Genomic DNA, 14,421 nt, shown 5'->3' with positions numbered 1-14,421 from the left:
ATGGAGGGATCTCCCTATTTGATGTCTGTCATGGGGGGATTCTAAACCCTGATAAAGTAAAAGTCAACCCTGGTGAAGTAATCAGCCAGCAGTTGGGCTCATTGATTTGGGGTACATGCCCAACACTTCTGCCAAAGCCTACTTACATCTGTAATCAATAAAGATGTGGCCATTTCAATCCCAATACAGTCATACCTTGGGTTGCAAATGTGATCCGTGTTGGAGGCACGTTCCCAACCTGCAGTGTTCACAGCCTGAAGGACCGCGTCTGAGCATGCCTGTGATGCGATTCGGCACTTCTGCGCATGCACGTGAAGTCATTTTGTGTTTCTGCGGATGCATGAGCACCGAAACCCGGAAGTAACCCATTCCAGTACTTTCAGGTTTGGCACGGTCTGCAACCCGAAAACATGCAACCCACAGCATTCGTAACTCGAGGTATGACTGTATGTTGTCATTTTTTATGCTTCCCACACCCCAGCCCCAGTGGCCTCAGCCTCACTCTGATGAACTAAATGGAAAGGAAATTGTTGTAAAGCTCCCAGAATGAAGGAGAAGGGTTGAAAGCTGCCTGCATTCCCTCCCCATTCAGATTTCTCTGCCCATGTGAACTTCACATGCAGAAATGGGAGGGTATAGACTAATGGGTGAACTCATACAAAATAGCATAATCAGGAAAAAATTGAAGGTTTTACTTATCCCTATCTTTATCCAGGAATGGAGGATCATTTTAAAACCTTGTGTTAGGTGACGGTATCTCTTCAGCAAACCCTGGGCAACTGTGTGTGTGGTTTGAAGATAAGTGGTTTGAATGTGAATGGACCTTTCCAAGCTGACTGCCACTGTTTCTAGCAGTTTAGAACTTTGATTTCATATCTTGTTGGTGCAAAGGTAAATTGACACAAGGCTTCCAATACCTCTAGCCTAGTAGCAATATAGAATGTCACATTAATTTCACTGGTGACAGATAAATGGTGGAATAATAATAATGTAAAGTTGACAATTAACATTTATAACCTTGGGTGTTTTGTTTACATACGTTATGTTGAAAAATATTATCTTTCTAAACAGGAGTTACATTTTCATACTATGTATATGTTCTTGAGGACATATTACACTGGATGACAGAGAAAACTGGGCTGAAATGACTGAGTGTAAATGAAGATTAAAGTTGCAATTAGTTTCTAATCACCATCGGTTTATAAATATCTGCTCAAGCAGATCATTGTTCTTGTTATTCTTACATGCATCGGGTGGCAATCCTTAATTTGTCACCATTTTCTATCCTGAAATGAACCTGATAAAAAGATCAAAGAAAACCTGCATTCCTCTTACCAGCTATGAAATTTTGTTTGCTGCTCTGTTTACGGTATCATTATGCATTTGCATTGGATTATTAACACTTTTGTGGTTCGAAAGTAAACCAGCTGAACAAGGTAAGGAGGTAGGATTCAACCTTGAGTTCTGAAGTCAACTGCTCATGTTACTTTAATTATTTGTCATGTTTGATGCTAGGCAGATGTACTGCTGCTTTGAAAAAGAATCATTATACATAAAAGTAGTGAACCCTTAGACCATAATTTAAATACTAAAGCATATGTTCACTGAGTTAATGACAGAATAGAACAGGGTGACTTTAAAGTTGATATGAAAGTTGCTTTTGTACTTAGCCTTTTGTGTGAATTCCTTTAATTTACAAGTTTGAGAATTGATTGTATGAGCTATAGGGCACTTGCTTAAATCAATGGAATGTTACAGTGCATTGAACGAAAAGATGGATGAAGGAAAAATAAGTTCTTTTGTTGAAGCATGTTTGGCACCACATTCTGCAAAGTGCTAAGTGTTTCTAATATGACAGTACCCCTGTGGTACATTTTACTAATAAGTAATTCAACACTTGGTTGGGACGCATTGGTTCGAATCCCCGCGACGGGGTGAGCCTACCTAGCAGTTCGAAAGCACGTCAAAGTGCAAGTAGATAAATAGGTAGGGAAGGTAAACGGCATTTCCATGCACTGCTCTGGTGTCGGGTGTTCCATTGCACCAGAAGCGGCTTAGTCATTCTGGCCACATAACCTGGAAAAACTGTCTGTGGACAAACACTGGCTCCCTTGGCATGTAAAGTGAGATGAGCACCGCAACCCCAGAGTCGTCTGTGACTGGACTTAATTGTCAGGGGTCCTTTACCTTTACCTTTTAATTCAACACTTTGAGTCCCAGTCTCATGTTACATTTGGAGATCATGTTAAATTTGCCACAGAACTGTCACCAGAAGTTATATTTTCATGGGAGATTGATCACTGTCATCATCATCACCATCATTTACTTGTATGCCACCTTTGAAAATAAACCATGCTTAGGGCAACTCACAACATCAAAAAGATAACATAGTTCACTAACGGTGTCGTGCCCAACCACATGATGTCAGTCTCTTTGCATCTGCTAGTGACAACCAGGAACGTGAAGCAGAGGCATTGCTCCATGAACAAATTAAGCTGCATTTAAAGGGACAACACGAGGAACATTGGATTTATTTAAGAAATTGCTTTTCAAACCTTGCTGTTTTTCAGAACTGGAAAAAAATAAAAAATCTTAGGCTGAATTAAATAATTTAAATATTTAAGGTGCTATTTTTAGATCTCAAATGACTGAAATGAACTTTATTTTATAAGATTACCAATCTGAAAGATCAAAATGACTGTAGGAAGGTATTCTCTACATTCACCAAAGCAATACATGAGTTCTGACAGAAAAGGTCAGACACATCTGTGTCAAATCAAAGCAGCCTCTTTCAAAGTGGTACATCAGAGAATTGTATCTATTTCATGCCCAGAGGAAATAGCATTAATCCTTAGTTCTTATAATACCCTGAAAGTATTCAATTTCCTCAGCATGATTTCCTGTATGGGATAAAATTGGCTGCCTAGCCATTGTCCCTTCCTTAGACAGAAGTGACACAACTTCCATAGCTGATGCCAACCACAGTGTGTGTGTGTGTGTGTGTGTGTGTGTGTGTGTGTGTGTTGCTACAGGAAATTGCCGTCATTCCTCTGCAGTAGAAGTGTAACTATATAAAAGAAAGCATTATGTCCAGGCTGTGGTTGCAGAGGTGGATTTAAGGGAGTTTGACTGCAGTGGTAGCTGAACCTCAGCAGAGCCACAGGGGACACTGCAACTATTATTTCGAACAGAATGTGACATGTGAAGGGTGTAGAATATTGGCATTGCCCAAAAGCTGCTGAAATTTGAGATCCCAAGGTCTGCCACTGCAAGGTTGGGTATTTACACCAAACCCATTGTCAGAGATATACTTCAAAATTGTGAGGAAACTTATAAGCATAACATAAGGTTTGTCACTCATTCCTCCTTGATGTTGTGGTTCCATTTTGGAATTCACAGAAAGTGCAAAGGACAGCTCTAAATAAAATGAGAGAAATGTATCCTTGCTGGTATATATCTCCTTTAATTATATCAGATGTGAGCAGAACTACAGCCCAGGGCAAATTCACCATACTGTCAGGAGCATCTTTCAGTCCGGCTTTGCAAGATAAATCATCAACAGCCTTTAAAGCTCTTGCCTTTGATGTTCAGCAAATGGTAAGTATCAACCAATACATTCTTTACCAAATTACAATCGATTAGCTTTCACAGGTTCCTCTATATTGTCTTTCAGTTTTAAATCTATCTAAGTTCTCTGCCATTTACATGCAGATATCAGTAGTGGGAGACATCCAGTTGTGGTAGCCATTTGTGGAAATGAAATTTACCCTTCATCCTCTCCCCCCTGCAGCCCACCTCTAATCTGCTTCAGAGAGTTTGGGACCCTCCAGAGTAGATTCATGGTTGAGGCCTGCAGGAAGGGGAGAAAAAGAAACTTAATTGGAATCGACTGATGTGATGTTTATTATCTAATGATGTACATGAACATGGCACTATGTGGCTGTTTTCTATCATTAAAGTAGCCACCATGGGCTTGTAGGGAGGGAGCTGATGCTATGGTCTGGACAAAAGCACCCCTATATCCTGAAAGATGCTATTTAGCACAGAATGAAAATTGCCATTGGCATCAATATCTGAATGCCTTCCGATGCCAAATAGTGGTGATGTTTAGCAGTGTGTCCTAGTTTAAGGCAGGGATAGGAAATCTCATGTCCAGGAATCAAATGCAGCCCTCCAGGTCTCCCTATCTATCCCACAGGATTCTCCCCATGCCACACCTCTCCCTGGCGCTGCATCTTCCTTGAGTGTTTTTACACTTTTTCTTCATTTAATCCAGATTTACCCTTTCTGTGGAAAATTTGATTTAAATAAAAACCCTGTTCCCAATGACCCATTTATGATAACTGATTGATCCAATTACAATATTAAGTCTGTGTCTAGAAGCCTCCATGCTTACACATGTGCAATTGTCAAGCACCAGTAGTTCGGAAAAAATTGAAGCTTGATGCCTAGTCAAGAACAATATTCTTACCTGGTCCCATATAGCTTTGTCGTACTTGTGGATCCTATTCTCAGTCTTTCTTTCTCTCTCTCTCTCTCTCTCTCTCTCTCTCTCCACCCACAGAACCTTCCAGAGCTTTTTTCTTTTTCTTTTAAACAGAGCTATACCTCACTCGAAAGTTCATAAATTTGTATATAGGCACTGACTGAAATATTTTGTCATAATTGCCTGTCATCCTTCCCCCTCTAGATAGCTGAAACATTTTATGTCATCCTTTTCTATCTAGGTGGATGATATATTTCAGTCAAGTGAACTTCAAAATGACTACAAGGACTGTAAAATATTGCAATTCAGGTGAGGTGTATTTTTCCCCCAAGAAAAGAGGGGGGGTTGCAGTTTTATGTACATTAAATACTGCTAAAATCATACAGATTGAAATATATGCAAATGTGTACAGGAATGGAGGTTAAATTATTTTGATAATAATACAGCATATTATATTCCTCTTCATGCTTCTCTTTAGCCCACTAAAGACGATGTGGTATTAAATGTTTGAGATGGGGTAGCAGAAACAAGCATCCTAGCTCCACCCTGCCTCATTTTTGTAACTCTCAACTTGTGGAAGTTATTGTGTGAAGCAAGCAGTCTCCTGTATCCATGGAGCCCTACCCACACATCACAATGTGGTTTACAATCCTGACTTTTCACATAATTCCATAAGGCACATGGAACCTCACAGATACAGGATTCTGCCCATATCATACAAATACCTTCCACAAGGTGAGGGTGACAGGGATGGTGATGTGGGGAGGAGCGTGCTAGCTCTCCCAACACCTTCCAAATTTAGCAATGGGTCCTAAGACCTGGATTTGTTTATTTAGTTTCTTTCATGACTTGTATAATAACACTTCCAGCAAGGCCTAGGGAACTGTGCTGCCATAGAACGTCTGTTGCTTATTTCTTCTGAAAGTTTCTTTGATTTTTCCAAGATTTTTGTTACTCTGTGCATTTCCTCATAGCATATCTGACTGCCATTCTAATCAGTTCTCCAGCAGATCTGTCAAGAAATAAGACACATTTTCCCTTTGCTAAATACAGCAGCTGGCTGGTGCCTTTGACAATGTTAATGAAGCACAGAATCACCATTCCCAAGTTTAATAACATTTGCTGTCAAGTTATACTCAAATTAAGTAAAACCAGAACCTTTTGGCTTACAATCTGAGAAATAAAATGAAACCAAATACAACATAAATGTTTTTAGTAACCAAAGCAGTATCAATTAAGATCTTTTGAACATCTAACCCCACTGTAATTCAGATTGTCGATGAAGCTTTAGGCTGCATGAACAACTCCACATATCGATTACATTGGATAAAGTGCCAACATGTATACTCAAGCATACACAGGCAATGGTTGCTCAACTCAACACTGAAAAATGATCCCTAATCAGCACTTCCTGAATGTTGATGAATCACTCTCCACTTGACCTATAAGCCTTGGCTTTCTCTGGGATGTGGAGTTCAGTTTACCCACCCACTGTTTTCTTTTTCTCTGCCCCTCTGCCAAGGGTACCAGGACATGCTGGATAAAATGTAAAAATATTGGCTTGAATCCTATGAAGCACCAAGTAACCTTCCCAATAGCGCAAGGGTTTCTGCTTGTGCAATGGGACTTCCGCCCCCCCTCCCCCTGACCACACATCTCTAAATCTGTTCTGGGATTTCCTCCAACCCTCTAGAGTAGCTTTGGAGAAGGTGCAGGGTACCTGATGGAGGAGGAGAGTTGGGAAAGTCCTGTTGTTCAGGCAAAAATCCTTGCACTCACAGGATAGCTACTATGTGCTGCATTAGATACAAGCCATAAAATATTGTGCCTTAGAATCACAGTAAATATACAGTACAAGCAGCAAGCACATCAACACCACAGAGAAGGTGGAATTGGTTAAAACAGTGGTTCTCAAACTGTGTGGTGGAGAGGATGGCAATTGTGGTTGGAAGATTCAAGAACAATCAGTATTATATTTTGAGAATGATTCCTGTTCTTATGTAGCTGCAGTGTTTTACAATTTCTAAATGTGCCACAATCATATTACCAAGCAGCTGTGTTCTGTGTTATAAATCAAGCACCGTTAGCAGTTGTTACTGATCAATGCTGTGTGGCACAAGAAAAAAAATTATTCTGAAAGTGTGGCCCAGAGAAAAAAGTCAGAGAACCACTGAACTAAATGCATCACTTCACCACCCTGCTCCAAAAGCCTGAGCAAAAATTGTGTATCTTCACCTGCTTATGAAAGCTGGCACAAGGTGCAACTGGAGAAATCCATTTCACAACTTAGAGGCTACTGCCAAGAAGCCCTACCTATATGCTTCATTTAGTGATGGTTCTGTGAATAGGTCCTCCCCAACCCCACAACCTTACAACTGGGCAGGGCAATAAAGGAGGAAGCACAACTTCAGAATTTCAGGGCCTAAACTTACCAGCATTGCCCTAAATTTTCCTAGACAACGTTGTTTGCATGCCGACCAACTTCAATTGTTACTTTGATTCAAAGAGTGTGTCCTTGTGCAGCTTTCCTAAGAAAAGTGTTTGCCCTATCCTTCAGGGCAATCCGATTTCTTATTTCATCCCTGGAAATCAGATGAGTCACAAAGATAGCATCAAAAGCTTTTGTTTACTCAGCATGGCCTAGAGGTTGTTAGAATCATTTAAGAAATTAAAGGGAAGAATCTTTCACTACATTGCCGCAGCCTCTGCTTTGCTCCATGATAGGATTAATCACCTCTTACCCCAAAGCACAGCTGTATCAGTGACAGTCTGCTGGCAGGAATTCTTTGAAATAAGAAAGGTCACTGCTGATTTTTAACCACGAGAAAACTTTCTTCACTTCAGTAAGCATTATTATAGAGTCACACATCATCGCCAGTCCAGATATTGCTACAAGTAGAGACATCTATATTGAGAGTAAAGAAAATGAAGGAAACCAAGCAGAAACTTCCACTGGGTAAACTAATGTTGTCAAAAATCCCAATACTCAGATTAAACGGCAAAGGATGGAAGCATTTTAGGTCATGTTCACTCTCCCCGCTTATGAAGGGTATATTCTAAAATATGCCACTAGTTTCTTTTTAATTTGTTTAGCCTGATTGAATGCACACCCACTTATTCACCAGATTCATTTACAGGCCTCTTTTCATCCTTCCCTCCCCCCCCCTTTTGCTTTCAGAGTCAACACCCATGTTTTTTGCAGTCTCTTACAAAAATATATTTTTCAAGATCTCCTCTCCCTTATTTCAGATCTTGAATTTTCATTATAGCACTATATAAACAAGGATTATATGTAGTTTTGGTGTGGTGACAATTTAAGGGGGGACGATGACCTTTTTTTACTATCTCCTAATCTGGAGTTTGAAATCTGCACCATTTCTGGCTCACTCCCTAAACTTCCATGATCCCACTGATGATCAAAGCAGTGAGAAGAACAGTAGACAATAAAATTATCAAAGTATCAATGAAATAAACAGTTTTCATATACAGTGGTACCTCAGGTTACATACGCTTCAGGTTACATACGCTTCAGGTTACAGACTCCGCTAACCCAGAAATAGTGCTTCAGGTTAAGAACTTTGCTTCAGGATGAGAACATAAATCATGCTCCGGCAGCGCGGCAGCAGCAGGAGGCCCCATTAGCTAAAGTGGTGCTTCAGGTTAAGAACAGTTTCAGGTTAAGTACGGACCTCTGGAACGAATTAAGTACTTAACCTGAGGTATTAAAAAAAGTATGCATTACATTTGAATTTATCTAAACAAAAAAGTTTTTCGCAGACTTTAATTTTGTTTTGTTGTTGTTCTTTGGCAGAAATGGCAGCATTATTGTACTATTCAACCTTTCCTTTCTACAATGGGTGCCTGGTGTAACTATAAAGAATGAACTTGCATTGGGCATTGAAAGAAATAAAAGTGATCTTCTGCAGACTCTCAGCATTGATGTGAACAGCATAGAAATAACAGGTAATCATTATTTCCTTTTGAAACATTGCATTGTGCTGTTATTTCAACTACTATCCATTGATTCCTGATTCAACAGTGGTGTCTTCTCCAAAGTACCCCTGCTCCTGCCAACAAGTCTTTTCGTGTCAATAAGAGTCAGCAGCACTCCGCATCCTAAAGTATTTACCTACAACAGCCACAACAAGGCTGACTTAAAACAAAGAAATGACTGAATTTGTGAGGTGCAGTAAGATGAGTCAGAAGTGAAATTCAGGCACTGTGTACATTGAAGATGTGAGAGCGGATGGGGAAGTTTCCAAATGGGGTGAATATCCACAATATAATATAATAGGGAAATTTGGTGTCCCAATTTATTTGCTTTCCTACCCCAAATTAACAACCCCCAAATCCATCTCCATAGTGACAGGACTAGAAAACTGTTCAGTATTTGGCATTTGTTATTTGGCACTCAACATCTGGTGTTCTGCCTTCAGTAGTATTTAATAGTTTGCATCTAATAATGTAAAAAAAAAAAATTAGTACAGGATATTACATATACAATATCAATTGTGGACCCACTTGCAGAGCCCCCAACTTCGAAGGGTAAAGTGAATAGCAATGGTGTGATGGAACAAACTTGACAAGACAACAGTCTGGAATTAAAAATTGGCCACAACTTTATTGATTACAGATGTAGGTTAGGTTTTGACTCAGGCGTTGGGTGTATATCTATTAAGATTTTTCCATTATCCAAAAAACAAAAAACAAAAAAAGACACAGAAACACAATTAAGAAAACAAAAAAAAAAATTAAAAACACATAAAATTCAAAGTCCTCACTTTCAATAATATATTTTCCTGACTTCCCCCCACCTCCCCCTCTTGTATTCCAGTTCAAATTGTTGGCTCAACAAGTTCTTATCCCCAATTTTTAACCCTTTTACATTTCAGTCATTTTAAAAAAACCAATTTTAACTTTTAAACTTTTGACTTATAAATTTATAACTTATAACTTATAAACATCAATAATTGCACATCTGTTCAGATACTTAAAGCCTTTTTTCTAAGGTCGACCTAAATTCCCTTCCACGATTTCCCCAATTCTCATACAAATAACAAAACAAGATAAAAACAAAACAAATTATAATTATGCCCCCTTTTGATTCCCAAACTCCACCCCCCCTTTCCCGGTTCTAATCCCAATAATCGTCCATCAGTCAATCTACTCTCAGCCTGGGGATCTCACGTCCGAGGCCCTCAATTCTCTCTCAGTTCCTCTCTGCCGGCTTTTTAGATAGTCCTTAATATTAAACACCAAGTCTCGGAGAAGCTCAAGTCCAATAAAGTCCATATTTCTTCCAGCCAGACCTCCATACTCAAAAGTGGAGCCTAAGTCTTGTTTCTTACTCTTTTTAAATCCAAATGTCCCGAAAGCTCCAACTTCCATCTTAATCAGATTTGTAATCCATAGGTCTTCAGATCTCCACACAAGAAGATCTCTCCATTCTTCAATCTCCAATTCAAGCCAAATTTTCACCATCAAGTTCTTATTTTCCTTTACAGCCATCATGCCAGGCCTCTGGCTCTCCTTTACCATCTGTAAAATTACAGCTCCTCCTTCCTTTTTCTCAGGAACACCATATATCTCTTTCTTCCCACTCTCAAAGCTCTCCAGTTTCTCTTCTTGTTCAGCTGCTTCCTGAATCAATTCCTTGTCAGATTCAATGAATTTGTTTACTGTTAAGTCCAGAGTTGTAACATTTGTAGCCAAAACATCAATTTGGCCTTGTAACTTTCCCAAGAGAACAAAGACTCTGTCCAGTTCAACTTGAATTTCCCCTCCTTCAGCCATTCTTGTAATGTCCCAAAACCCCCTCTAGAGGGATATTGGTTACTTAGTGTTCTTTCCAGTTCAAATCCAAAAATCAGATTAGTTTGTATCAGTTCTTCCTTGTTTTCAACATAATATAGACAAATTGTAACAAATATAGCCAGCAGAAGCAACAGAAACAAAGTTCTCTCTTTCCGTCTGACAGCTAATTTGACAGCTGTCAAACTCTTACAATACCTTCAGCAGGCTCTCTCGCGGATCGCTCCCGGGTCCGGGGGGTGGTACTTCAACTCCCAAAATTAGCTCTTATCCTCCAGTAATATTTCTTCTAGTGCCAAATCGTGAAATTAATGTCTTTTGCCAAATAATGAAAGAAATAATTCACTCGACCTTAGTTAGCAGGTCCTTGCTTTAGATTGTTTACAGGAGGAGGAGGCTGACTTCCTGTTTACACCTCCCCCGATCGTACCTGATTCTTCAAAAAATTTCCTTTAAAAGTCCAATTTCCGTACTACTCACGGGTTCTTATTTTGGAGTCCAAATCACAAGAAGAAGTCAGCACTCTCCGGCCATGGCAGCGCGGCTTCACTCCACAGGAGAAGCAGTCGACTCTCAGCACCGCGCCGCTCACCCCGTCCCCCGTTCCGGAGCCTTTAAAAAGACTCCTTCGCAGGTCGGGGGGGCGCAAATGGTGCCCGCCGAGCCTCCAGGTTCACAGGCTTCTCCGCCTGTGATTTTTAAGGGTCTCCGCGTCGCCGCAGCGGTACGACCCTGATCCTGTGGAGCCGATTCCCTCCGGAGCTCGGAGGGAATTCGCCATTAGCCATTGGCGCTAACCCGGAAGTCCGGGTGTATATCTATTATCAGCCACCTGATGGGAGGGATGAAGTTTAAGCACGGTTGTGACTGGGATTTGGACCATGACAAGATGCAGGTCCCCTGATGGGGCCCATCCTTGACTGCTGCTGGAAGCTCTATGGCCCATTTGCCCCACACTTGGCTTCTGGGCAGAGACTTGCACTTAGCCCCCTCTAATGGGGTGCCCTGAAATTACACCTGCTTTGCATTGGGGTGACTGAGATGAGTGAAATGAGTGCATCAGGCCTTTAAGTCTTGGCAGGCTATCCCGCCATCCAAAACAGCTGACCAGGGGAGGACTCAGTGGCTAGCTGCACCAAAAGGAATTTCACCCCTCCCTCAGGCATGGGGAGAGCCCGCGACAGGCTGCAAGTGCTGCTCACCCCTCAGCAGCCATTCTAAGTTTGGCACATAGTAAAACTATCATTTGAAAATAGCTTGCACTTGAGAGGTTATATTCTGTGTAAATATTTCATACCTAGTGTGTTTTAGATTCAGAAATTGAAGTCCAAACTGGAATTCATTGTTATGGAAACCACTAATTGAAAAGGCAGCTGTTCGTTGCACAGTCATCTAATTAGCATCAGCCTTACTGGCTAGACCTTATGTTTAATTGGTAGGGGTGAATCAGGGTAAAATCAGGGCAAATTCTCACATTCCCAAGTTGGGCCGTGCAATTAACAAGGCATGTTAAATTGGAGCAGGGAGTCTCCAACCCAATTCTTTCTCCTTGTTCTTTTCCAAAAAAATAATGACACTTTATTCTTTTGTTTTTCCTTTCCTTTTCTGAAATAATATTCAGTTTTGTTTTGGCTTTGCAGATTCAGGAATGTTTAGCACAAACAGTCCATTGACAACATCAGGTTAGTAAATACAAGTACAAATCATATAGCATTTTCTGAGAAATGAAACCAAGCTGATTGGACAAACAACCAGAACTTGAGAGGGGATAAGATGTAGAAAAAAAGGAATTGGGTAGAGAGGTGGGGGATCTCTCATTTTGAAATCACAGTGAATTATTTTTCAAGGCAGCTCTAGTAACAGTGCTTTAGGGTAGGGGTGTTGAAATAAAGATACATAGTCCTTTATGAGAGTGGTCATTCTCTTCCAGTCTATGAGACCAGTGTGTAAGTGGCAAAATTAGACTGTTGGGGTGATTTTCTTATTTCCTACTTGTTATTTTTTCCTAATGGATGGTTAGAAATTTGCGCTCTCTCTCGTGCGTGCGCTGTCTCTCTCTCTCTCTCTCTCTCATATACTATATTTGCATTAGTCCATCATCACACTCTTTTCATTGCTTGTTTCCCAAGGTTCTAAAGGTGGGGCATAGAAAGGAGGAAGGGCAAGAAGGAAAAGACACAATCGTGTCTGTAATAAATGACTTTGAGTGGTTAAGGGAAGGTATTGCTGAGGCAAGGAAGGGGAGAAGTGTTTCTCTCTGTGTGAAAGGTTCTCCACTGAGAGAGAGAAAATAGTAGTTTTAAACAATGAAAGAAATTTGAGTAAAGCAAAGGTAAAGAGATACTGAGGGAAATGGAGATTTTAAACAATGACTGAAGTTTGAATAAAGCAGGGATAGAGAGACACTGAGGAGTTAGTTTATAAAACAACAACATTCAGTTTTAACAAGAATAAATAGCAGAGATGGGTCCAACAAAGAAGCTAACACCAAAAAGCAAGTGAATGAAAACAAACATAATTTCAATTCATTTAGTTAATATGTTCTAAAGGTTATATCAGCCTAATTAAAAGGAAAATCTGTGAAAAATAATTGATGATCTCCAATGGCTAAACAATATACTCCCACACTTTCCAATATCATTCTGACATGTTGTATTACTATTATTATTATTATTATTATTATTATTATTATTATTATTATTATCCAGCCACTCTGGGCAACTCTCAACAAATTCTTAAATACACAACGAAGCATAAAACATAAAAAAAAACTTCCATATACAGGGCTGCATTCAGATGCCTTCTAAAAGTTAAATAGTTGTTTATTTCCTTGACATCTGATGGGAGGGCATTCCACAGGGTGAATTCCACTACTGAGAAGGTCCTCTGCCTGGTTCAACATCAGGTTAGTAAATACAAAGCATATAATCTAATATTAAAAGAAATCTGGACAAAGTCATTGATGAAGTGCAACAACCAAAGTAATATACTGCTCACATCATTTTCTACATTGTTGCATAAGGCTACAATACTGTGCTCATTTACTTGGGAGTAAGTCTCATTGAACTCAGTGGGGATTACTGCATAGGATTGTACTATCAAGCTTATAATATGAATGGAAGGAACATTTGCTTTATAAATAATTTTCTGTCCCCCCCCCCCAATTTTCTTTGTTTTTTGCTTTGAAGACTTCAGAACATTTGGTACAAGTCCTTTGACAACATCAGGTTGGTAGACAGAAAATGGCAAGATATAGTGTTTTTTGGATCAAAGATTCCAGGTATTTTTGTAATCAAGTAAATCATATGCTTTTCCACCCACAAGATCCACACTGAGCCTGTGCAGATAAGGCTTTAAAAGGTTGTGTTCAAATTATGAGCAGCACTTTCTGCCACATTACACTAATATACATCTATTTCAGTAACCAGTGTCTGTACCAATTAGTGGATATTAGGAACAAGTAAGGAACATTTGTGCTTAAAAAGGTTGATGATTGGATATGCTTGTTATTCTGACTTGGAAAGAGAATCAGTAATGGAACAAAGCACATTTTCTTTCCCCAGTAGATGGCATTGTGGTTTAGTTTTCTGAAGTTTAATTCCAAAAGGACTTAAACTTGTCCTTTATAAGCACAGTTTCTAACGTCAATAAAACTCAAGTTCTTTGAGTTTTTGCAGACTACTACTGATTATTTTCACAGGATTTATTATGCCTTTACTTGAAGTATCTCAGAACTTATAATCAGTCTCTGACACTGGTAATATTGGGCTCACAGAATAGTATGAAGACACAAAGTTCTCTTAAGTGGATGGAGGGCTTGTAACTCAGAGGTAAAACTGTTGCAGTTCTAGGTTCAATCCTTCACAGCTAAACATTTTAACCTCCTGATTGCTGCAGAACCAAACTGCTGTTAAAGGGACAGTTAGCAATCTTATTGGAAAGACTAGAGTAGCACATCTGGGAGAAGAATGCATGTCTGTCTTTTGCTCCAGGTTTGTACACTGTAAAGTTTGCACTGGAAGTATAGAGAACACTGTCAATATTGTATTTTGGATTGGGCATCCCAGACCACCCTTGCTATATTTATTTACTTATTTTAAAGCTTGATATGTAACTTAATATTT

General features: G+C 39.7%; 1 protein-coding gene across 3 annotated transcripts in view; it reads left to right on the top strand.

Moving 5' to 3' along the window:
* The first annotated feature begins 1,106 nt into the window (after nucleotides 1-1,106).
* The window catches only part of TMPRSS15 (transmembrane serine protease 15), a 56,056-nt gene continuing 42,741 nt past the window's right edge, over nucleotides 1,107-14,421 (top strand). Inside the window, exons 1-6 of one of the 3 annotated variants that reach the window (XM_053386515.1) lie at nucleotides 1,107-1,436; nucleotides 3,476-3,597; nucleotides 4,728-4,795; nucleotides 8,298-8,449; nucleotides 11,938-11,979; nucleotides 13,486-13,524. In XM_053386515.1, coding sequence (XP_053242490.1) covers nucleotides 1,292-1,436; nucleotides 3,476-3,597; nucleotides 4,728-4,795; nucleotides 8,298-8,449; nucleotides 11,938-11,979; nucleotides 13,486-13,524 — 568 coding nt within the window. In that variant the 5' untranslated portion in view covers nucleotides 1,107-1,291. Of the gene's footprint in view, nucleotides 1,437-3,475; nucleotides 3,598-4,727; nucleotides 4,796-8,297; nucleotides 8,450-11,937; nucleotides 11,980-13,485; nucleotides 13,525-14,421 lie in introns of those variants that run through there. The other 2 variants (XM_053386514.1, XM_053386516.1) reach the window with 2 other exon arrangements.

The sequence above is a fragment of the Podarcis raffonei genome, chromosome 4, assembly GCF_027172205.1.
Source record: "Podarcis raffonei isolate rPodRaf1 chromosome 4, rPodRaf1.pri, whole genome shotgun sequence".
NCBI lineage: Eukaryota > Metazoa > Chordata > Lepidosauria > Squamata > Lacertidae > Podarcis > Podarcis raffonei.
The sequence above is the reverse complement of the archived record's forward strand: the minus strand, read 5'-3'. Positions and strand labels throughout refer to the sequence as shown.